The sequence below is a fragment of the Neocloeon triangulifer genome, unplaced genomic scaffold, assembly GCF_031216515.1.
Source record: "Neocloeon triangulifer isolate White Clay Creek 2 clone unplaced genomic scaffold, ASM3121651v1 ptg000014l, whole genome shotgun sequence".
Classification (NCBI taxonomy): Eukaryota; Metazoa; Arthropoda; class Insecta; order Ephemeroptera; family Baetidae; genus Neocloeon; species Neocloeon triangulifer.
The window spans coordinates 5,887,986-5,915,217 of record NW_026775556.1 but is presented as its reverse complement, the minus strand read 5'-3'; the positions used below and the strand labels follow the sequence as shown (position 1 = coordinate 5,915,217).

General features: G+C 34.2%; 1 protein-coding gene across 1 annotated transcript in view; it reads right to left on the bottom strand.

The window, feature by feature from the left end:
• LOC132201200 (Krueppel-like factor 6) overlaps window positions 1-27,232 on the bottom strand; it is a 100,167-nt gene that overhangs the window by 29,847 nt on the left and 43,088 nt on the right. Inside the window, exon 3 of the mRNA XM_059627180.1 lies at window positions 19,392-19,614. Within this exon, the coding sequence (XP_059483163.1) occupies window positions 19,392-19,614 (223 nt within the window). The remainder of the gene's footprint in view (window positions 1-19,391; window positions 19,615-27,232) is intronic.

Genomic DNA, 27,232 nt, shown 5'->3' with positions numbered 1-27,232 from the left:
CTCATTTTCTTGCATTTGTTCCAGTTGCAATTAAGATGAGCTTGATGCTTTTACACCATTTTATATTTTATTACAATCTTTTTTTATCACAAATTGAATATCCTTATAGCTTATAATAGATATTTTCTGAAAGAGCAAGAAAAATTTTAGAAATTTTTTTGGCCTAAATCTGATAAAATTATTAACTTTTAATTGACTTGCTATAAAAAAAATTATTGATTTACGTTCGTTTTAAGCTCATTATGATTTTGCAATATTTCACGAGCAATTAGTCACGAGGACGATAAAATTTCTCATTATTTTTCCAATAGAAAAGTACAAGAGAACAACAATGAGATCGTTTCGCAAATATATAAAATACGCCGTGTGCAGGCATTCAAATCCCCGCGTGCTCCGAGAGAGAAAGAGTTGCAGGAGCGCTTTTATAAATGAGTATAGCCATTTAGGAATATGAAATTGATGGAAGATCTTGTGTGCTTGGCTTCAAAAACGAGACCACCCAGCCACAAGGCAATAAATGGAGAGAATAAACCATTATGAAGATATAACAACAGAAGCCGAACGGAGGAGCAGAGCGCTGCTGCCTCACTTCTAGCGTATATATTTATGGCTTTAATACATACATTGGCGCACACAATAACAAATATTATATATGCAGTACGTGTATTATGAATTTCACGAGAAATCCAATCCTAGCGCATTAACATAAGGTCACTTTGTTGCAGCTGATTGCTCATTTCCAATCGATAATAATAATGTTTCTCTTGAGCAAATAAATTACTTCTTTACTTCAGATTGCAAAATAAAATGAATGCTTGCAATTGTAATTGAAAAGTTATTGAGGTAAAAAATACAAGAATATTGCAAATTAAATAATCCAGTTTTTTTTTTTTAAATTTCAATCTACAAAAAAGTGACGGATAATTTAAAAATTGTTTCTTTTATGTGGGCATTTTGTGGGTAGAGAGTGGCTTGCTTTGTTGTAAAAAATTAATATAATTTTTGGTCACTTTTTACACGGAGATGATTTACGATCATTTTGCGGCGTGCAAAGTGGGTTATTAAGTGTGCGCAAATCCGCTTCCACGATACAAAATTGATTTCGTGATTAAAAATTCAATAATAATTGGTGCGCGGATCGTAATTATTTAACCATCAATCAGAAAGTAAACACAGGCCCTGACTAGCCATAAGGGCATGCGAGGCACGAATCCAGCGAACTGCCGCATTATCAGTGCCTTCTAAACCTCAAGAGCGCTGCCGGTTTCCGGAACCGTTGCAAACTTGCAATAATTACTTGCAATATTACAGAGTTCAAATTAAATGAATCTATTTGCATAAAATAAAATTGAATATGATTTTGGTTTTTATTGCAACTGATGCATTTAAAATACACTGTAATTTGAAATTAAAAACCTACTTAATTATCTCTGATTTAATTATTATTGTTGTTTATTCTACTCAAGTCATACATGAAAAAAAATTGATTTGGAAAAAATTTATTTATTTTATTTTTCTTTTAAACTTGCGGCATTTATAAATAAAAATTTTGTGTGGACGAATCAATCCTTTTAAGTAAATATATTTTTGTTTTTAAATAGGTGAAGTGATTCTTTTTTCAATTTAATTCTACGTGATTATCTGAAGTGCCAATTTCCACACGAAGACCAATTTAAGCAGCAATTTACATCAATGATATGGCTGATTAGTCGAAACTAGACTGATCGGGATAATCCAGCGAGCGAGCCGGTTTTGTTCCCCGATTTGATGCCCCCTAATTATCCAATTATTTTCTAATGTGTGTGTTTGGACGGTGCAGCGCGGCGAGCAAAAGCTTTGATTAAAACCTGCACTACTCTCTATACTGATGCGGTTTAGTAAGAAGTTATGAAGTGCGGCGGCTGTTATTAATATCGCGCCTCCCGCAAAAACTGAAATTACACTAGTGGGGCTCTTCCTTGTAATTATTTCAGCACTCGTGTAATTGGAAAACGGCGCAATCCATCATTAATTACGGCCAATAAGCGGCTATTGACAAGGAAAAGTGACTTTTATATTGATCCGGCTGCAATGATTTATTGGACCACTTTGCGCGAATGCAACACAATAATAACACTGCGACTCTATATGTGGAGCTTTTTGTTCCAGATGCACCTGCCTCGCAATCCATATCTGAACAAGACATTTATGTGCAATTATTATGTTTCATATGAAAAGGCGGATTTAAAAAAGCAACATTTAAAGAAATATCTGATGAGCGCCAATTTTATTTAAAAAAAAGGGTACTTAAGTTCTGAAGGCTTAAAATAATAAACGTTGGTAAACTTGATTAACGTTCATAACATTTTTAGCTAAAAAAGTGGAGTGGATTGAAATTTGCCTTGATTTTAGATTAGATAAAAAATGAATAATTTTCCAATTGGCTCCTAAATATTTGTATGAATTATTACAATTTTAGGATCATCAATACGGTAATTTATTTTTATTTTATCCTTCAAGGTGTTGAAATATATTTAATTTGAAACAATTAAAAGTATCCATTACTGTGGAATTTATGGTATTATCTATGCCCTATTTTCATTTTGATATAATTTCAATCAGTGGAATTATAAATAATCGTTAATGTTCCAAGAATAATAATGCAGGTAATCGTCTTAATTACGGTAATAGAGTATTTGGTCAACCTCTGTTCGCAAGTAAAAGTTCGATCAATAATAAATTACGACGGCGGAGGTGCCGCAATTAATAATCTTTCGCCATTAATTATACGTGTACATCGATAAATCACGGAATCGCACGGATGATAAATGCAATACACACAAGAGCAAAAAACGAGCCGAGAGACATAATCGCCGAGTGTGGTATATATTTAATACACCCGCCAGAGAGATGCTGACTGACAGGGATTATATTATTATTGTTGGCAATTATAGCAAAAATTACGCTTTTAATGAAACGCACTCGCGTATATATAAATAATTATTTAATGATCGAAATTAATTGCCACTTAGGCTGTATTATTATCCGCTCTTAGCTCTGGCTTAATGACATTATATACACCGTGTTTTGATTTAAAAGCGCAAATCCCCCATGATTTAGAACGAACTGCAGTTGGGAATTAATGCAAAATTTATTATTGCGAAAGCTAATGGAAAATTTCTCAAACAGAGAGACAGGTGTTGAAAAATAAATAAGTGTGTCGGAGTGCAGAAAGATGCTTTCAGTGCCTGGGGGATTAATTAGGATTTGCTCGACATTTACAGCAATTTAAATTGAATAATAATGACGATTTAAATTAATAAAACTGCATTAATGGACGTTACTCTGGCCAAAGGTATAGTATATAATTTCTTTCTCTTAATGAAACCTGAGACGGCAATTGAAATAATTAAAATTTAAAACTTGTACAAGGTTGTGCAATAAAAATTGCATCAAGTTTAAATTTCAGCTGGAGCTGAATTTAATTGAGTATGAAAGCTAATGACCCAGTTCAAACATTTGTTGTGTGCACAAATGGATGGGCAATCAACATCAAGCAATTTTTAAAGTTCAAATCCATTGTAAGAAAGCTACCTTGGGAAAATGCATTAAACAAAGCAAGGGCCAAAATACAAAGAGATTGGGGTTCCCTACACCGTAGGCGGAAACGAAAGACATTAATTGATGCTCCGAGATAGTTAATTATTATGTCCAGCGGCTAATTATCATCAATAAACCTTTTGAGATTGTCCTGCAGTGCGAAACGGACCCCCGCGGTGAAATTTGTGCGACACTCAAGTCGCACCGTTATTTTTATTTAAGGAGATCAAAAGTTCAGGATATATTTGTAGATATTTGATGAAACATTAATTTTTTTTTTTAATTACTTTTTCACAAAAATTGAGCTTATAATTTTTAATTTTCAAATTTTCTCAAGATTCATTTATTGTAGACTATTTAAAAAAGAAGTGAGGTTGGAAGAAAATAGCTGATTATTGATTTTTTTCCAAAATCAATTTCAAAATTCTTGCAAAATCTTTAACATTAATCAGTATAATGGAAATTGTGAATTAAATTTGTTTCGTTTTTTGTCCATTTTTCTGGTTTGAAATGGTTTTAAATTAATTGGCATTGGAGAACGAAAGCCTGACGCGTTTTATTTTCGATGGCTGTGCACGCTCTTGAATGTACTAACTAAGAAAGCGAATGAAAGGGTTTATTTATCTGCTCACGCATGCACCGACAAGTTGATTTACGCTCCTCGTCACCAAGTGCATTTATTTATTTTTACAATTCGCGCAACGCGAGTGAAATTACATTTTCTAGAGCCAATCGCATGATTTATACTTATCCGCAGCTCAGCTCTAATTTATGCACGGATAATTATTTATTTATTTGCGATTCGAAAGATTAACGGCACCAAGAGCAGCCGCGACCGCCAAGAGTGTGGTATATTATATTCGCTCAGAGTGCTTATATTTATGAATTTTATCAGCGCGTTTCCTGTTCGACGGTAGCACAATATCAAAGGCATGTTTGTCGATTGGAACAACCTGATCTGTGGTAAATCATTCGCGCCAGAGTGCAAGGCAATATTGCTAGAGATCGAACAACCCGCACCAAGTTTATGATCCTGTTCCCCACGAGAGAGATTACACCCCGACTTCGCAGACTGATGTCGGTCTGCTTGGTTTGTGCAAAGTATTGCCACGATGCTATGTAATTTTATTTAGTTAAATACTTCATTTTTATAGCTACGTCAAACTATTTTTAACTATAATAATATTTCTTGTATGCTACTCATTATTTTATTTATTAATATTTACACAAAATTTTACTTCAGCTTTTAAAACTTTTAAAGATTAATTTTTAATATAATATAATTTTAAAACAGTAGATATTTTTTATCAGTTAATTTAATACTAATATATGGCGTACGTATTTATTAAATTTAAACCCTAAAGTTACTTACGTTAATTTAATAAATTATAGTTGCATCAAGCACTGATAATATATAAACTTCTTTGCACTGCTTTGAAAGAAAATTTTGTGAGTCTTATGTCTGAGTTGATATTTGATTTATCGCAAATAAAACATTAATTTTATTTCGTATCATTGCAAAAAGCAGTAATCAATCCACTGATCAAAAGCAAGTTAAACTGAAACATAATGCATAACTATAATGTAAGATTTTGAAATGAAGTATTTTACAGACTTTTTTTTATCTAAAAAGTCATATCAATCTAAATTTATTTTAAGTACAAATTTTTTTGTAGCTCGTTTTTGTGTTTAAAACGGATTATTTTACAAGAAAATTCTTAAAGTCAAGTGACCAATTTGATAAATTTTTCAAATAGGTGCTTCTGATTTATGCTTTAACAATGAAATTTCCAAAATGACTATTATTTTTAATTTCCATGATAAATTGGCCAACCAAGGCAAATTTATTAAAAATTAATTTTTTTTTTCGAAGTTTCAAAATAATCTTTAATAACTCATCAGGTTTATCAACTTTGATGCGTGTCAAAAAAATTTAATAGGAAAATGCACAATATAAACAGTCCTTGACCCAAAAGATTGATCCATTCAGACGTTCAGTCTCTCGTTTCAGAGGCGTTTACTGATGAGGTGATTGAGGAACGAGCGAAGTTTGATTTGCATAAACAAGGCGCTCAGGGTGGCTCTCGAGAAGATCGAGTGTCATGTTGCGAGAGAAGAAAGAGAGGATTCGCCCACCGCTAGAAAACGAAACGCCCTGTTCGGATTGCCCTTTTAGTGCGTGTATGAACAAAATCGCACACGACGCGCGGCTCGAAATTCATTTGTTCATTATCGCCAATTAATGGCCTCGCTCGGTGCGCGCGGGAAAAATATATGACCCGCTGCCGGAGTGTGACAGCTCGAAAGGCCAAGTTGGGAGCAAACGAATGGGTGCTGCCGCCACAACAATTGTTGTGCGCATTTTTCATCGCGGCAAATTGCCCCGTGTTTAAGTCTCTTTTGTAATTAAGGCCCTTCAATCATGCACGTCTGCTCGAATTTTGAAAGTCTCGCTCTGCATTTTATTTTTTTTCGCCTTTCGCAAGAGAAAAATAAATTCTTAAATATGGATGACGAGGCAATTCTTCAAATGTGACAAATAATGATGAAAGAAGTGGTGAAAAATGTGTATAGTTTAATATGGTACACATACAAACGCCCGCTGTTTGCACAAAGTACGGATTGTTTGAGCTAATTTGCGAGAGATTTAAGTCGAGAGAGCAGCGTATTATTTATTTGCTCATTTTCTTCTCTCGGTGCATGACGAATGCGTAAGTGTGTTGTGGGCAAAATGCTCTCTGCAGTGAGAGGCACACACGACTCTCAACAAGTGATTACCGCGAGCTGAAAAAAAAATCACACCTGTGTGCCGCTGCTGCTGTGCCAAGATTAGAAAAAGCGCAGCACTATTTTGCTCCATTTATTTATTGCGCCGTCGACACGCTTTGTAAAGTGCAACCTCTGTGTTGTTTCGTAACAAGCCCCTTTTGATGATTTGCTAAATGTGTGCAGCGCAAAAAGTAAAATAATCTTGTCAGTGTCATTTTCACGATGCAAAAAGTTTGTAAAATGTATGAGGAAAAGAAAGGTGAGGAAAAGAAAGGTGATTTTGACTTTCACAACAACCTCAAAATCTGTTATTTGGGGGGGGGGGGAGTTTTTTCAAAATTAATCACCAATTACATTTTATGTAGCGCAAAAACCAATTGTTTTAATTTTTATTTTTTTGTTTCTTTTGTCTCTGTCGTCCCTCATAATTTGAGATGCATAAATTTGGTTTGAAGTTGAAAATAAACCAAATTTTCTAGGATCAACGCACGTTGCAAAACATTAATAACGATCGAAAAGTCAGCTATCCTGATCGATTTATTAATCACTTTTAACCGATTGAGCTGATGAAAAGAAAATTTTAAATAATGTAGCGGTAGGTTGCACAAAATTTAACAAAGAAAATTTAATATAATTATTATGCATATACAGCACAGAAATATTTTTTTAATTAACAATGATTATTATAGCTTTTCACAAAATATTAGTATTTAGTACAAATAATATTTATTAGAACTAATATTTATGTAATTTTATTAACATTAAAACATTAATGATTATGTTAGTTGTAAAAATCTTGATAAAATATATGCATATATATTTAGACTTAGGAGCTCTTAAAATTAATAATTATGAAATTTTCTCAAATGCAACTTTAGTATCCATTCCAATTTTGCGGTTGTCAACAATTTTACATTTTATGAATCTCAAATTATAATTAATGCGTTTAAGAAAGATCAATTGATTCTTAAACGTTCCATTTCTTAATTTACAAAATAGGAGATTAGGAGGTCAAAATTAAGAATCCAAAGCGGATTTCCTTCAGCCTCGCTTAAAAGGATTAATCTTGCGATTTCATAAGCGGCGGCGAGTGGCGTGCAGATGTGAATCGGCGATAGTGCGCGGCTACTGACAATCATATTTGTTTCTAGGTGATCCGACATGGTAATAGATTTCCACTGAAGGTTTTATTGGCTCTCATTCTGCACGTTCCGAATGTATTAAATATAAAAAGGCGCACGGCAAGCTGTCGTTCTCGCTCCATCAGTCAGCATGTTTTTTACGCCGCCGAGATCTGATTTGCATAACACTATAAACAATGAGGCGCGCGGGCTAGACGTGAAAAAGAACGCACCTGTTCCCAGTGCCCCACATGCAAAACAGGACCTTTCCAATAAATGCCTGCGCGGCAATTAAGATGCTTATCTCCGCTGTTGTCCGCGTGCAAATAATGTAATATTGTACCCGAGCGAGTGATTGATTTGTTGCAGGGCGCCCACGCTGATTTTCGCTTTTGGCCCCACTTACTTTGAGGTCGCCATAATTAAAGTCTTAATGCGTTTGACGTCAACAAAAATCGACTCGGGATATGTGCATATGTTTAATCCCCGCGCCGTTTGACGAATCATGTACAAATTGGCACTGATCTAATGAACTTATTTTAGATAATAATTAATAATAAAATGTGATATCGTAAAATTCAGTGAAAAACTAGATTTTATGCATTAAAAAAAATACATTCTCCATGACATAATCTCTTTTTGATAATTAAAAAGGATAATAATAAATGTTAGATATTTAAGAAATTTCAGGAAAAAAAATTGTTTAGAAGAAAGAATAATTTTAATTTTGATTCTGAAATCTAGGTTTTTACTATACTATACAAATTTCTGACAAATATTTTAAACAAGACTGCGCGTGAAAGTTTGAAAATATTTTTATTCCAGTGTAAAACTTTTTCACACTTCTATTTTTCTTTGTAAATCTGCTCATATTTTGGATCTTTTTTTCTAATTTTTTGTAACGTTTTATCACTGCTCTTTGAACGGTACTGGAATTCATTATATGTGATTGGGTTAAATCAAGTGGTGGTGCTGCTGCTGTTTTGCATATGATAATTGGCGCTCGAAAATGCACTTCTTTTTTGTGCCGTAATTAAATATCTCGCCCGCTCGCCCTCGGGTGGTGCAAAGTTGCTTCTTTAATGGGCAATTACGCTCTCTCCGCTCCTGCTTATGCTTTTGGTGAAATATGCGGCCGGCGAATTTGCATATACGGCAGCCGTCGTCGGCCTTGGGCTAAACTCAATTTTAACTCAACATTAGGCTTCCAAGTGCTGCCGCCGTCGACAAAACAATATTATCGCAGAGAGCGTTCTTTGTATTTTGCTGCTGCTGCTTTTCGCAATCAAGAGTGGGCGATCAATGCCACACTTTTTTGCTTTTGATCCCCGCCAAAAACGATCCGCCAAAACAATAGACGCTGAAATCTCATCCGGGAATCTAAGCATAAAATATAAACTCTTGGATAAACTGTGGTTACGTACAAGTAGTTCAAGAACACTGATAGCGATGTGTACTAGTGTTTTTAGACCTTGCTTCAAGTTAGAATACTTTTGGTTAATCTAAATATCAATTTTGAAAACTTTATTAGATACAAAATAATATAAATTGTAAATAATTGAAATTAATATTTTTATTATACAATTATTTACTTTCAGCTTTTTAAAATGAGGTTGATTCGCAATCTCACTTTAATTGAGCAATGAAAAAAATGGAGCTTTTAGAAATTTTACAAAATAGCATGAAAATAATGTAATTTAAAACCAAAATTAAAATTGTAAAATCTGTATAAAATAGGTACCTAGAATTAACAACCGCGTTAAATTTCTATGACTTAAGAGCTTGTAATTGTTCACTTAACGATTGCGTGACCGCTGTTTAAAACTGAAAACCTTAGTTAAAACCGCACCATGTCTTTTTTTTATCAAAAAGGCACTTCTTGGCAATATTTAATGTATTTTCCATGAAATATCTGGTAAAGAGATCGCGTGATAACTGCTTTTAAGCTAAACCAGCAAATAATATACACATCTCAATTTTAAGGAAGACAAACACGTCAATGAATAAAAAATAATTTTCACAGAGCAAGATGAATGGCTTCATCCGTGCCTCAATTTTGAAAAGCAGGCAATCAGCTTTTAGAGGCCGCGGCACCTCGCGAGAGAGGCGTGTGTGTGCACTCTGATTTAATTAATTGCAACAATCAGCGTGAGCGATCTTTAATTGCAGGCCAATTAATAATGCGAGAGAAGTGGACCCTAAGTCTGGAAAGAGGATCTTGCGTGAAATTGTCTGCAATAAACGTTTAAGTAGTGTGCGCAATAAAACAGCAGATTTTTAATCCGGTGCGACGAGAAGGGCATAAATTGAAAATTAAGTACACACAATCGCCTCGTGCGGCGAGTAATATATTTTATAATTTTATTGATAGAATTAAAGTAGTGTGGGAATGTATTAATAAATTAGCTGCGTTGAGATATGACAAATAAAGTCGTGACTGAATTCACTTTAGCGCTTGATATCTGAGAGGAAATAATAATACGCTAATAACAAGCAATAATTCCTGCACTTTGCGGCATAAAAGCCGGGATTAGCTAATATAATATATAATGAGGGTGATATTCAAATAAGCGGACACGCAGGTAAACAGAGATCGGCGTGGATTTATGGGCGAAATTAATTATGTCGTAATGGAATAATTGACAAGCGCGGTGCATTTTATCACGTGCGACTGAAAATTAATCTCTGCGCTCTACACTAACGCACCCACTTTTGTACAGAATGTACTTCTTGAATATGTGCGCTACACACGCGGACTTGTGCAACCGGCGGAACGCGGCGGAATGCTGAAAATTTATTGCACGCATTTTAAAAGTGAGATAACAGCAGGCGGGTATTGCAAGGCAATAGTGTCCAGTTTATACACACATGGATACTAACGAGCGGCGAATTATTCCTCACCGCGTTTTAGTGGTTTTTATACTCTTCGCATTTGAATTTATGTGTTGAGTCCTCACACGCCAGTTTCCAGGATGATGAGACTTTGCGAAACAAAAATTTATAGAGCAATAATTAGTAACGATTAAGCTTTTTCATCACGCAGTCTTGCATTAAATTTAATTATATGAAAATTTATCTAATTATCGAAGAAAGATGAGACATAAATTATACTCAAATCACCAATTTATAAGTATTGCAAATATTAAAAATGATGTGAATGAGGAAAAGAGAAAGACAAAACGTTACCGAAAAATTTTACGAGTGGGTATGAAGCCTGCTGTGCTAAAATTTTAAATATCTTGTACAATATTATTCAGATTGCGTTGTTAGTAATTATAATTGGGTTTAAAACACATGACAGTAATTTTTGAGTTATGATCTTGACCTTTCAGTACTAAACAAAGAATTCAAAAATAAATCAAAATTTTCTTTAGTGATTGAGAAACTTGCAAAATCATAATCTATTAAATTTAATTCATTTATAACAATTTATGTGCAGTTTCATATATTATTTGTGATATACATTTCTCACTTCACGATAGTTGATTATTGAATTATCTCATATTTTGAAATCAGCAGACAAATAATAGGCATTAAGACTTGACAGAAACGAAATTTACATCTTCCTTCTATTTAATATGAAAAGAGAGGCTATGGTTATATTAGAAAAATTCAATGGAAAAGATCTTTGTGAGTTAAATTTTAAACGCATAAAAGAATTGAGTTATTATTGAAATTGAATAAATATAAATAAAATGAAAAATTAGTTCTCATTATATTAATAACAAATGAATTAAAAATTAAAATGAATTTCAATATAAATTTTAATACATTTTACCTTACTTGAGAATTTTTTCTTTTGAACTAATAACTTTGTGTCTTTACCTTTGCCTACATATTATATTCTCAAAGTTTTCATGCTTAGCATGCAAATCGGCCCGTCGCACCAAATTACACGCCGCAATTTGCCTAATAAGATCACATTCCCCCGCCTCCAAATTGGCGGCCGGTTCTGCAAACGTGGGAAAGCGAGTGCGCGACCGCGAGTGTCAACGCAATTTGTACATATTTCAGTGGAGCAAAAAGCAGATAAGTGGCGATGCAGATTCAGAGGGCAATAAATTTAATTGAAACTCGGCACCTGCCATGCGGTGCAACAACATTGTGCCCGGCGATAGTCTGCGCTGCAGTTGCAACAGAAATAAAGAAAAGAAAGAGCAGTCTATCTGCAGCCTGTGATCGCGTTTTCAACAGAAAAATGGCCAACCAGTTTGCACCGAGACGCCGAGTCTTCGGCAAAGGTGCGTCTCTCTCTCTCCGCGTACGGCACGATGACATTTTTCGACGTTTATCCCTCGAGAGAGCAAAAAGACACAACTTGTTTTAAATGAAGTTTCGCATTTTATTATATGCGTGTGTGGATGTTTAAAGCTCGAGGCGCGCGTATAGGTGCATTTAAAGAGAGGTGTCGTTGCGCGTAATTTATGTTTGATTACGCTAATTGATTACTGGTTTTAAGTTTCTCCTCTGCTAGTAGGTCGGTGCGCCGCGGCCACGAAGAAAATTACACCTAACGCTCTCGTCTCTCGGCATCACATTATAAAACAGTTTGCTTTAATGTTTTAGTTAGAGCAGCATTCCGGGGCAGTGAAAAAGTTTTTAAACAAAGTGCGCATTGAAATAATTATTTATAAAGAAATTTTCACTCGAGGTGCAGAAATTTTTCTTCGTTGAAATATTTGAAATAATTCATTATTGAAAGAAAAACGAGCTCAAATAGATTCGGCAACCTTCGTGAGGAGATAATTTAACACAAAAACTAGTCTTACGTTAGTGATAAAATTGATAAAGGATCCGAAATCAAACGAATGGAAACAATAAATAAAATAAAACAATATAAAGGACTGCAGGTAATGTATAGACAAAACTGGTTCATCTGTTTTTTTTCTCAATAGATCAAACAATTGTTTCATGTAGAAAAAAGCTCAGCCCATCATTTTGTATTGAAATTATTCGTACCTTTCGCGATCAACCTTTTTAGAAAGCTGATGCGTAATCTCGTGACAAAATCGCGGTAAGTTTGGAGATGAAAATTTACTACTTTGCTTTGTTCCTCCGCGTCGATTTAAAAAACAAGTCACGTTCGACACCACGCAGCCACAATAGGTCAAAATTATACACGCAACCAGATAGGCGAAACCGGGAGAAAAGTGAAAAGTTTAATTTGATGAAGTCACTAGCTATAAATTATTACGGGTGCGTCATCTGAAAAAACGTTTTCTTAGCAAGCAACAAAATTTTTATTATTTTGTTTTTCAGTTTTTTTTTCTTTTTTTTAATTGTTATAATTTTTCTAACAGATACTTCAACGTATTTTATTCTTTAAATGTTCCGCCTGTAGTCAGTTCAAAGGATACCATAAATTGAAATTAAAATTAAAGCAACATAATTGTCTTAACATGAAATTAATTTGCATTGAAGGATGGACAACGAGGACTAAAATTTAAATTATTACAAGAAATACCAGATTCAAATATTTCAACTCCAAATACGTCCTCTAATCAATTGTTCCATCATACTGTGGCTCTTGTGGTGGTTCGACGTCCCCGGAGGCTGACAATCCCAAATGCATCTCAATCACGAGAAAACGATGCACGCCCCAAATTCTAGGAAATATGACCGCCAAGAAACTCGAATAGAGCACAGCATCTGTTTTCTCCCTTTCAAAAAAGGAATTCCTCAAACAATTCAATCACGCACTAGAGAATTTCATTTAAAATTGAACATCTACATTGATATTTCGAATGCGGTGAAGCGCATTTGCTAAAATACAGATTTAAAAAATTGGAAAGTCACATAATTATTTTTACTGCAGTTAGTGAGTTTTCTTATTTGATGATTTTTTTGTTAAAATTCATTGAAATGCTTATTAATACTCTATATTTAAAGCAATTTGTAGCATTACATTTCTATAAATTAAGAGGGCCATCTAAAAGCCTGACCTAGCCTATGGGCTAACTTTCAAAATTTAATTTTATAATCAATTTGTTTCCATCAGACATACAATAATAATAATAATAATAATGCAACTATCGACTTACACAAAAAGACCACATCAAGAAATTTTACATTATTACTCATTGAGAATCATTAGCATATCTGGGAAATATTTATATTCCAAGTTTTTCTAATCCTAACTTATTACGTCATGTTTACATTGATTAAAAATAAGTCAAATACAGAGTTTTTTCAGTATATAAATATTTATTATATATAATTCATAAATACAATAAAAAATAAAAGTCAATGAAATTTAAAATATAAAATTACTGTAAAGAGTTTATATTAAAAGATTTAATAAACCTATTACATGTTTTTCTTTCTTGTTTTTATTTTAAATTGAGGGGAAAACTAATTAATAAAATGATTCGTGTGTAATCAGTTTTTTTTTAAATCAGACTAAAATGAATTGATTTGATCTAACAATAAGATGATGTTTTATTTCAATGATGTATTTATATGGATGGCTAATATAAAATAGTAATGTATGGAATTTCTTTTAAATTAATATATTAAAAATCACAATACTTATTGCACGTCTTAAGGAAACTATTTTGGTGCAGAGACAACAAGCAAACTAGATGTTTTTAATCGTGCATTTTAGGAGCGTCTGTTCGCGAAATTGGGCATTGTTGGAGGGGCGGAATGCACTTGATGGTGCACTGCCCCGCGCATCTGCTTAAGCGTTTCGCGGAGGAGCACGCCACTCAGAATTAAATTCACGAGCGAAAAAAATCGCGGCGCGACCTCCGACCCGTCGGCGCGGCAATTAAAAGCAGTGAGAAAAGAGCAGAGATGAGCAGAGGCTCATGTAGCACCATCTCTCTCTCTCTGCGCTGTGACGTCATGGTGAATACCGTGGTGACCACAGTGTAGGCAGATTCTCTGGGAAAACGAGTTCTCGAGGTCGCAAAGGTCGGCCCGGGTGACCTCTCGGGGAGGGAGGGGTTCGACAAGGCGTGGCCATCAACTCTTCTACATCCTCCTCGCATCCTTGTTCTCTCTTCTCCGCGCGCGCATTGATTTAAGGAGAAAATAATAACAAGCGCGCCGACGAGTGAAGAGTTTTTCCAGTACAGCACAGTCATCCAGATAAAAGCGAGAGAAAGAGCATCGCACCCCCTGCCGTGAGAAATCCACCTCTCGCCTTTCGGAGCGTGAGTCGCTCCGGCTCGAAATCAGAGCAGGAAACGCGGCGCCTGCCAGGAAATTGGAGCGTGCACATCATTCGATTCACTCCTCCAAATGCGTGCAGGAAAAAGACGAGGAAAATAATCGACCTGCTTGATGGGACGGGTTCCGTTTTTTTTTAAGAGATCAAGCCATGGGAGAAAAGTTTTCGAGGACAATTTTGAACTTAATGACTCATGGAGAGGTTGGATTTAATCGTCTTTAATATTATGAGGCAGAATTAAATTTTCGCAATATCAACTCTGATAGCTGAAAAATTTCCTTGTATATTTCGTTTTTTCAAACTTAATAAGGTAAATATTACAGCTATTTTGCCTTATCATGAACCAAGACAAATTTTGAATTTTTTTAAATGAGATAACCAACAAAACATACAAAAAAATTATTATTTGGCAGTGAAGAAAATTGGGCTTGAATTTTATATGAAAAAAGACTAGTTTCGTTCACGTTTTGCGATATATTTCTTTTCACGAGCAGGCATTATTTTGGCAGGCTTGTATTACACCAGGGATATTGATTTTTTTTTAATGCTGGAAAGGCGTGATTATGTAAACAAAAATTATTTGAAATGCTATTCAGTCTTTTGATTGGTGTTTTGAGATTATGATTTTTATCAAAAATGTGAAGATTACATAATCATATGATGTTTGTTTAAAAAATGTATAACTAACTTAATAAATTCAATTATAAAAATATAACCTTTTAAAATAATTTATTTAAGTAACTAAGGTTTTGTTATAATTATTTTATATTAATATAATAAAAATTTGATTTTACCATTTAATAATTATTTGCATTTTTAATCATAATGAGATAATGGCGTTCTTATTCTATAATATGTAAAGCAAATAAAAAATTATATATATAAATTCAAAATATTTGCTATCAAAATATATATTAATCCTAGATATTTATACCTGTTCCATGTTCTTCCATTCTTTTACTGCAATGCGTTTTAATAGTAATTCACATTATATAATATCAGATAATTTTTTGACAAGCCTCAATAAAATAGCAACAATTATCAACATAGTAGGCCAATGTCATTTGTATTAGCATTGCTTTAATGCTCCATAATTTTTGATGAGTGAATTTGCTGAAGATGTACACAACCGAGAACGCGAAATTGCTCAATTTTCTCAACGGCCTTGGTTTCTTTATACGGCTTTTTTATCTCATCCTTTAATACTGCTGGGCGCAATTATCATTTTACCGTATGAAAAACTATAACAAAACTAGTTCCAAATAATAATAATAATAATTTGCCTATTTCCATTTTCCCTTGCCAAGCAAATGTCAAGACTGGACACTTCTGAGCATAACTCATTTTTGCGAGAGAAGCGAGGGCAGAAGAAGAAGATTCTCGCCGTGAATGTCTGTCTGCTGAAGAGAAAAAGCAGTCGGCAATAAAACACACGCACCTGCGCCGCCACGAGTCGCGACCTTTAGCGGATTTAATTTACGCAGAAGAGATGCTACCCAGCATGGATGTGGGCATAAAGCACTCTAACGGCTTCCAGCAGACTCGCAGGCAAGGACGACTTTTAGGAGCGACCCAAGGGAAAAAAATCATAATACATAAAATGCTTTCACCGAGTCAGCGATTTTAATTTCGGCTCAACGTCCTGATGTGATTAAAAAGTCAACGCCGGCCGTTTTTGACGTTGTAATTATTGTATATACACTCGCAAGAATTTGTGACAACTGGCAGATTTTTTTACTTTTCATCATTTTTTACTCAATTTAGTAACAGGCAGTGCTGAAATGAAATTGCTTTGCTCAACAGGGTACTTTTTAATATGCAGACCTGCTCTTTGTGTAAAACAAAAAGTAGCTTTAGCGTTTCACTTGAGTTGCACAAAAAGTGAGAGAAGAATTGCCAAAATAAATTATAATTTCCTCTTTTTTTTTGCAAGGACTCGACTCAGTTATTATTCATTATTGTACCAAGGAAGTATTGGTATTAACTTTTAATCGCAAATTAATTGTGAGAAAGGCCAAATTGACTTTTAACTCTTCTATAATCTCATTAACGGATCAAACACGTAGAAATAAAAATGTAAAAATATGATGCTGGTAAAGTTTGTTTATAATTCATGCATTAAAGGAGTCATATCGAGATTATTTTTTGCTTGTATTGTAATTTAAATAGGAATGGTTAGAAAAATTTACTGTTGCTGTATCATATCACATAATATGTTATTACAAGCAGACCTTATTTTTCAAAAGAACATTTCCATTTTTTTTCTGGAAGGCCTTGATCCGCTTAAATTCTGTGTTAATAATGAAACTTATGCATTTCACATAAATCTCCTAATGCAACTTGGTGACCAACACGCGATAAAATCGTTTATCCGGCAGCCCCACTTTGCATCAACAACTTCACTCGAGGCTCCCCTCCAGGCCTGCGAAATTTACGGCCGCGAGATTGACTGATTTTATTGGGTGATACGTTTTTATGCGTTTTCCAATTTCGGTCCTCTCAGCGTGAGAGGAAAAATATAATATGCAACGACTTATTTATTTTTTATTGGTTTTGTTCATCAAGGCGCCGGTGAATGAAAAGCTAATTGGTTTTGTTGCGCGACCTTCGTGCATGTGTTTTTGACGTTGGTCCACGATCGATCTATCTCTCTTTGAATTCCGTGTCGAATCGGAAGTCGAATAAGCCATAAATTTAGATCACTCGGCGCAAAACAAAATTATGCTTCTTTTTATCTTGGGAATTATTGGCCCTCCGAGGAATATCAATATACTGGTTTTCAATTTGCCCTTCTGGCCACGAAATCTGACAGAAAGAGTACAGACCATAAATTACCCTCGATCCGATTATGATCGAGCAATTGCGGAGGTGCTTGATGAATATTAATCATTGTTATTATCCGTTTTCTTTTCAGGTTGAACGCGAAAATTGCCGCAGTACACGCAAAGCAGCCGAATAAAAAGCGTAGAAAATCGCGAGAGGAGTTTAACGTCCGCACAAGCACAGCTTTAATTACACGCTCAAATATATTCCCATGGCCATTGTTGCTTTTCTTTCTCTTCCCTCCGCCGTATAAATGCACGCACCACCTAATTACATTATATATCAACCTGGGATCATCGCACTCGCCAACTTCAGCAACTCGCTGTCATTCATTCCGGTGAGTTAGAAATTAAAGGTGGAGAAAGAGTGAGGTGGTCTAATACCATCATTACCAGCAATGCAGTTTTGGGCTTATTAAGTGAAGCAAGATTTATGCTAAATTTAGAAAAATTTAAATTATCAACAAAGTAAATTTAAAATCAGTAGCAATTGACTTAATAATAGCTGTTAAAATCTCAATTTTTCGTAAAAAAAAAAATACTGCCAATTTTAATTTTGTAAAGACATACTGCGATTTCCAACAGTACTTATTTTACTTCAGGATAGTAAAATCAGAAATTATATGTGGACATTTATGATAGATAGTTGAATTTCAAATTAAACCAATAAAAGTTTTGATAAGAATTAAAATTAATAATCAATACTCATAGGTTTTTTAGAATGACTGGTGCTTAAGAATTGGAGCATAAATCATTTCAAAATTTTTATGGGGAAGATCAATCTTAACAGTGAATGGTGCCACTGTAAAAAATAAAGATTTCTCATTCACGATTATATGGAAAAAAGAGCCATATAATTTTATAATGCGGTGCAATCAAATATTATATATGATGCGTAATTTAATTAATGTGGGGTTTAATTAGAGGAAAACACCACACGTGCGTATGCAAGCATGCAATTTGCGTCGGTAATGATTCAGAAATAAGCAAATGATGACGGGGAATTTTCATACTCCACTTCTTTCTTCTTTTTTTCTTTCGGAATTATTTGAAATCGACACGCAATCGAGAGGTTTTTGATTCATCTACCCGCAGCAGACGCGGCGCGGAATTTGATGAATTTTAATTAGCGGATTCGTGCGTTCAATAAAACAATCTAATGGGAAATTAGCGGCCAAATGAATCTGTTAATGCAAGAGGTCAGTCTGGAATAATTTTGCATCTTGGCATGAGCATCTCTTTCTCTCTTGCCTTCTCGCATGGCAAGATAAAAGCTAATTGGCATAATTAAAATCATTCTCACGGCATGCATTGACCCTGGGAGAGCCACCAGCAAAGAGTGCGCGATAGGCCAACTCGTGTCAAGAATCTTGTGCACGTCGTCGCAGCCCCGCCGCCGCCGCCGTTCCCACCCACAATTCTGCGCTTTGCAGTTACTCATTACTCTGCCTGCACGGAAGATGCTCACAAATCCTATGCGTGTGATAACGCCGCGCCATAAAAGTGTTTAATTCTTCTCCGCATAAACACAAGCATGAAATTTTCATTTTGATCAAGTTGCGCATAATTATCTTTCGCTGCAAAATCCCACGCCTTTTAATTTAACTGTGCGGAGGTCTAGTGCAAGGCAAAATATAACCGCTAAGTCTATAAAATAGCTTTTTATGTCTGGAGAGTTTTAATTATGAAAATGTGAAAATTTCCATTTAAAATAACTTTTATATATTTGGTCAGGCACCAAAAAGTAAATATTGTACGTATCTATTTTTGTACAGATTGTAAATTACCATTTTTGTATGTTATACACACATGTGTTTCATAAATTTTTGATGATGATATATTTGGTCACCATTTGGTTCCCAAGACATTCAAAATATTATAGCTTATATAAACCGATATTCATTAAAATCAATCAAAAATTCTTACCTTGTTCCTTCTTGAGGATGGACAGCAACCTGAGGTCCACCTGTTCCGGCAGAGCTGCAGTGGTCAGTGCAGGCACAGAACGTTGGGGCGCCGCCGCTGCCGTTAGCGTGGGATTGTACCTGGGCACCTGCAGCACCACCGGCTCAGGCCGCCCCACAGGACTTTTGTTCACGCTCAGGTCCACCGGCTCTATTTGGTCCTTTTGGCTCGGAGGGCATTCCGCCTGAAACAAATAAAAGCACTTCGTTTTTTAGAAACTCTGATAGAAGGAAATGAATTTATTAAATAAAAGTTTATGCAATATTATATTAAACCTCAACAAATTACGTTTAATTTTAAAATGACAACGAAAATACATGTTCTAGCAATTTATAATTTCATTAATTTTTTATTTCATTATTCATTTACATTTAGTTTTCTATAATATAAAAAAAAAATAATAATAAAATATTTTACTCAATTTTACTATAAAAATAAAATATAGTTAAAATTATCGGCTATATTCAACACGAAATTGCTAAAAAGACAATATTCAGTTAGGAACTTTACTCTACTAGTGCTGGTGCATATTTGAAATAAATTAAGTGATTTTTTCAGAAGTACAGAATACATTATAAAATATGAATGTGCCAACCTCATCTAGCGAGTGTTCATCATAAATATGTAGTTTCAGAAAATTTCTTAAACAATTTTAATTTCAAAACTTAATGTCATATGAGAAAAAGAAAAATAAATAAATTACTTTTAAACATTTTAAACTTAACCAAGCATTTCTGTATTGTGTGCAACATTAAATTTACAACCTGTTTCAATAACCTATAATTTAGAATCAGAAATAATGAGAATTTGTTTTTGGCAGAAGGTCTAACTAGAACGTTTGTTTGTAATATTTTTCGAGGTGGCTCTAAATCAGCGCTGAAAATCGTAATCAATTAGAGTACCGAGAGTGAGAACAATTGATATAGGTGTGGAGCAAAAATAAATAATTGTTGCCTGGGCCGAGTCGCGCACATGCACGTGGAAAAGAACAATAAATAAGTTGAACACACAAACGAGTTAGTCTCTACGTAATAATAAGACAACTCACTTTTGGAGTTCATAAAGTGATATGTACCACAGGTGGAACCGATAAATTTGCACAACTAAAGAAGTGGAACAAAGTGACGTGCTGACTGTACACACGTGAATATGTGTGTTGTTATTGTTTTATATTTACACACTTCGCCACCGCGCCGCCGAGACACAATACGAAAATCACCTTTCACTTATTTTTAAAAGCAGCTCCCACATCAAGGATCATTATTTTATAATAATAACTCAACACTGACATCATGAGTGTGCCCTTTGAAAAATCGTTATCATTGAACATGTGTGCACATGTAACATACACCGCTATATGTACAGCTGCCCCTTTATTTTACTTTTTGGTGGCGACCAACTTTTGTCCAAAACAATGAAAAGAAGAAAATTTAAAATTATTCAAAATTTATTTATTTGCAAACCAAATGTTATGATTGAATTATAAATTGTGCATAATTTACTGAAGAATTTTCAAGAGGCAAAAGATAAATTGAAGAAGGAGATAAGGGGGGATGTGAAATAAAATTGCATACTCATTTGCTTAATCAAAATTTTGAAATTCTTCAAAAAATCAAAATTGATATCAGATTAAAATTTTTCTTATCATATTTTCAAGCAATCTTAATTAATTTCAAGAACAATTACTGAAATATATTTCTCGTATTTGTTTACAACCCTTTGAATTTCTTTTTAATTTAATTTTGAAGGTGTCAGCAAATCGAAGCAAAATTGCACGTTCTGCTTTCATACAAATTGAGGCGACCCTCCTCTTTTTTTCAATAAACCGAATTCAGCATCGCGAATCGGACGGAGTGTGCCAATTTCGCTTTCGCGGCCACAATCGCAGCCGTTGATCTTTTTTCTGTCGGCACGCCGGTCCGCAGACTCATTTGCAGAAATTTATTTGCCGCTTGTAAAGCACTTGTCGCCTGCACACGTACTTCGTTTGGGTGGACCGCGAAAAATCAAGCTCATTATCATATTTCTCGGCACCTGTATCTGATTTTCATTGCATTTATTACTATACACACGTACGCACACTTGTCGATCCAATCGAGACTTTTTCGCTCGGCTGTAATTCGAGGAAATCAATGATCGTCTCTTAAAGAAATTTAAATACACGCAGCGGTCTCGACAGGGGAGACACTCACACTCGGGTGTTTTTAAATTCATTCAAATGCCCATATCGTCTCACATTTCTTCCTGTTGTAAGCGGTCATTAAAACGAAATAAAATTTTACGCTTTTTACTAATATTGTGTAATCAACCTTGAGTTCTTTAAACTTTACCGCGCTCACTATTCCAGAATTAAATAGAAACTTGTCATAACACTTGTAACAAGCTGACGACTTTTAAGGAAACTTGAATTTAATGAAGGGAAACTTTTTTGTTCGCACTTTAATTGTGACTCGCTCATTTGAATTCATTATTATTTTTATGGTCTTGTTCTCTAAAAATTTGCGCATGAATTGCACGTCGTGCAAACATTTTGTGTGTAATTATAAATTAGCTGTTGTAGATCTTTATTTTAATGAAAGTAGCAATCGAGAGGTGACAAATTAATGCTATTATTGCATGTTAAATTTTTTCTCTCTTCAAAGCTAAAAAGCTTAAAAAAAATTTAATAATGGGGCGAACTTTTAGATAGAAAACAGGTTTTTCAATTTTGCTGAAATAGGAATAAATTTTTTGCAAGATATTCAGGTTTTTTGATCGAAGAAGATAAATAATTTATTTTATTACTTCCTTTTGAGCAACAATCTTGAAATCTATCTGCTCCTTCGAGATAAAGATCAACCCTTGAGTTTCTCATTTTATTGACTTTTATAAGTTGTAAGTTGTGAGGACAAGGATTTTATTGTGTCTCAACAGACACAATCAACTGCAGAAACAACGGTTTATGTCACGAGAGCACTTGTCGATTAATGCTCATAAAAAATGGCATATCAATTAAGGAAGGTCTTTGGGTGCAGATTCGACGTGGGAGACGTGCTAAGTGCGATGACGCGTTGCAATAAACTAGACGCAGCGTGTTGACAATAATGTAGCAATTTTTATATTCACTTAAACATAGTTCGTGCAGCTTTCAAAGCGAATGCAATTAAATTATTCAAAGAATAGTCACAATATTTCAATTCATCTTAATGCATTAAACCCATTTTGTAACGAGTCTCTCTGACCTCTTTGTTGCTTAATTAATGCAAGACACACACACAATTGCATTCATCTCTCCAAGAGAATGAAATCTTTCTTGCTAAGTGAAAAGAGTGCTTGTAGCTCGAGGAGTCGAATTAGTGCTGTTTGCAGCTGCGATTTAATTGAATTTCATTAGCACCAGCGACGGGCGAAACAAGTAAAAAATTAAATGTGATAATAAGCACACTGGCCAGGCACTAAATTGAATCAAACTGACTTACGCACTCACAACTCACTATATATGCACGCCAAAGGGGCCGGGCAATAAAATTCAATTTGCACTACACGCCTGCAAGTTCATCGTCCGTGTGTGAGCCGCTTGACATGTGGTAGAATAGATTTAGCTGAGAGATTGCTTTAAAAGTTTTCAAGTTAAAACTTTGCAAATAGAAACAGAATATCTCAATAATTGTATTCAAAAGAATTTAAGTATTTTGTAAGCGGAAATTTTATGTAGAAAATTTTTTGCATCTTCTAAAAGAAACTTAACGTGACAATCTGAATATCAGCAAGAAAATTATTTTTTTCCGAGATTCCAAGCATTTATTAACAAATTTCAATCCTCCCAGGAACAAATTTTGGGTCCATTGATGATTGAACTTCCAGATCAGAATATAGAAGTCAAAATTTACCTTAAAAACGTACCTGAGCAAGACCTAAATAATTCAAAAGATGTATTTTTTTAAAGCTGTGGTGACAATAATAACTAATGCAGGCAGTCAAATTTTATAATAGAAATGTCAATTGTATATTATACAATTGACATTTCTGGCCTACATATTTTAATTTAAAACTATAACAAACTGCAAACAAAAATCAAATTTTTATATTTAAAATTGTTCACAATTTTTTTTCATTGTGTTGATCGTTTTATCAGTGTATATTGAAACATTAATTGGAACTTAACTTAAAAATTGCAATTTAATTAATATAAAATAACAAATTGCTTTTGGTGATTTACCTCTTGGCTGAAGAAGCAATAATCATGGTAATCAGCTGCCGAGCTTGCAAATTAAACACGTGTATTACAATTTGACATAACATATGAGCCGCTGACACAGAGAGAGAGCAACTTTACAACCGAGAAGAACAGCTCCTCTCCAGATAATCTTTCGTTGGCTGTACAGAGGGACAAGAAGTACACACCGCCAGCCCGCTCTCTTTGTGTTATGTAATATTAAAAGAGCGAGAATATGCGGCGTGCGAATGATTTATGGGTGCACAAATAGGCATTCCGCCCACCGCGGCAATGCAAATGAATTTGATACGCCTGGCCACTACGTTAAACAATATCAAATATAATTTCTTTCTCTCGCTCCAGGATGTGTTGCTTTTCCTCCACTAGCTATTTTATTTTGATGTACAATAATATGCCCCTAGTGTGGACGCACCGACCGAACACAACTCGCCTTTTCTTTTTGCATATTTATTTATCGCACCGTGACATCTTATTGTCAATTCTTCAAGACGATTTTTCATCTCGGTGCACGATTTACAATTGCAAGCCACAACAACTCGCACACATGCTTGTAGGAATGAATTATAATATAGTCGATTTGGCAAGTAAATTTTGGATTTCTTGAAATTTGATTCTCATTCCAAAGTATTTTCAGTATTTTTATAATAAAAAAATAAAATGAAAGAAGTAAAAACGATTTATATTATTTTTAACTCTTGTGCTTTTATATCTCCTGTGGCTTTTTTTATGAAATTGATTTTTTTTTTAATATGAGTGGTTTTAAACTTCTGCAGTTGCGCTTGGAGAATACTTGCATGGTAAATAATAAGCGTCTACTTAGGTGATAATCCTTCTTAAATAGTAAATAGGTCAGAGGTCAGATATAAAATTTTCGTTGGAAAGTTTTATTAACGGATTATGAAGTTTATTTAATCAAGTTTAAAAATGAATTTTAAACATTTCTATTAATACATTACATAGACTCATTTAATATTTTATCAATTACATTATTGTGTGAAATAATATCCATATAATATTAGTTTCTCTTAATAATATTATATTTATCGTTGATTTATAAAATACACAAAAAACATATTTAATTTGTTTGATTAAATAAATAAAATCATGAAAAATAACACAAATTTATTAAATAAAATTAAAAATAATAAAAAAATGATAAAAATAAAAAATTTTAAATTAAATACAATGCCAAAAAAAATTAGACATAATAAAATATTACATATTACATGTTATTTAAAAAAAAATTATTGCTTTTAATATTTAGCCTTTCGGCACGTTAATTTTTTGATGAAATTATGTTTTATTTCGACCTGAAAAAGAGCTCTTGAAAAAAGGTTGCAAACTGGAATTAAAACTAGTAGAGCTGGGATTTTCTGTATCACGCAGAAACAACAAATTATCTCATCAATGACGAAAAAAATTTATAGCAAGTTTTAGTTTTGTTTCCTCTTCGGATATTTTTGAAACCTTCTTTGTGCACTAGATTATGCCAAGTCCTAAACTACATACCACAAGCAATTTGAATTTTTGATACTTAAGATACAAGATTAGCAATGCGTAAGTACAACCTAATTTAACGTCTTATCTTCAGAGACGCGTACAACCAACTGTTCATAAAACAAACACCAATTACCCTCCGATCTACATTAGATTGGCCGTGCGAGTAACAACAATTTTTAAGTAGCTAGAGGGATAAATAAATTTGAGCGGTGCTCGTCGTCGGCAATCAGTCATCTCACAAAGAATTGAGGCGTTAAAACACGGGAAAAAATAATTTAATGAATGAGCAGGAATTAAATTTATCGCGGGATTTGGATCTTTGGTAAAGCGGAGGCGACACAAAGAGATGATTGCGAAAAAGGCGCGCACAATATGATAATAAAATAACGCGCTCTCTCGCTCTCATGAAGTCATATATTGCCACCGAAGTCGCTCTCAACGCCTACGCGCGTGCACCATATGAGTGTGTGTGTGGCATAACTTTATTATTATTATTGCTCGGCTCATTTATCAGCCCGGAGCGGCGCAAAGTATGTATAAATATTTCGCTAATAGCGCGATGCGCTTAATGAGATAAAAAGCCCCGTACTTAGAAATGGCAAATTGATTTCGAATTGACGATAACGTGTTAACGCAGAACGAACTTTACGAAACAATGCGCCGTGGAAAAACAACAGAAACGAGTGTACATAATAATAGTCATAACGAGCAGAATTACAGTCAGCTTCGTAGGTGCGCATGAATTTCCTCGGGGCGCTCGCAATAATAATAATAACAAAGATTAAATCGTCTATACATATAATGTAACGTATCGCCATTGGCTTCATACGTTCATACATTCCCGGTTTGCTCTCATTGTTATATTTTTGCTCCGTTAACAGCTTTACTTTGTATTACAAATTTCTCGATAAGTGTGGTAATTGATAAGGTTCTTTTGATTGTGTTTTGTCTATTTTTCAAAATCCCATAAAATACGTATAATTTTTTTTTCAACTCAAAGCATAACATCATTTATTTTGATAAATTTCTTATTTTATTATTTAATTATAAAAAAAAATGATAGTAGAAGTTCACGATCGAGGGTTAATTTGAATTAAAGAATTTATTATAATTTCTTTTGATAATTTCTATAAAATGTTGAAAACCGTTTTTTTTTCACCATCATTTTAATCATTTGCTAGCTCGTATAAATTATTTTCGACTCTATTAAAATTAAAGCTAAAAAAGAATCAATATTCATTTTCTTTCCTGGACGAAACGTATGTGGGTTGGAATTAAAAAAAAATTAGGTGATTAATTTAAAAAATGAATATTTTCCCAGCTTTTTTACACAAAACGTGTATCTTCCGCACACTCGTCTCTCTCTTTTTGCGATCCAGCAGCCGATGTTGAAATGAAATTAATCAAATAACAATCTCTCTCTTGCAAATGCTTTGAAGGCCTTTCAGAATATAAATCATATAAATCAAAGAGGATAAAATTTAAATACAAATGTGCTCTTTTATTTGCTTTGCTTTCGCATTTTTCTGGTAATCCTTCTTTGAGCGGGAAATTTATAGTCCAAGGCTTGATTATCAAGCGGCGGTAATTATTGCGCGCGATAAATCAATCCACGCTCATTAAATTACTTTTGGTTTGATTCATTGCCGAGTTGTCCGCTTTTCTCTTTCGGTTCGTTTAAATTAAAACCATGTTAACATAAGCACGGTGGCGTAATGGATAATGGTGCTTTGCGAAACTGGATCTTCACACGGCATGAGCGCATAGGTGATGGGAAAATAATGCTGTTTGACAAATTGCGGCCGATTTGTTGTCGGTCGGTCGACCGGGCCGTGCAACCGAAAATAACCGGCACTAAGGCGATCAAGAGCTGAGGATTATTAAGAAACGACGGCGATTCGCGGGCGCGCCGTGCACGAAATGAGGCCCAATAAATGTCCTAATTACAGCGCGGCTCATTAGTCAAAGTGAAATTGGCACTCCCACGGACGAGATCAATCAAATCTCCGCGTGATAAATGGTCTGGCAGTGGAAATAATAACAATACTGCCGGGTAATTATTATTGGATTTGATTTTTTCTTAACG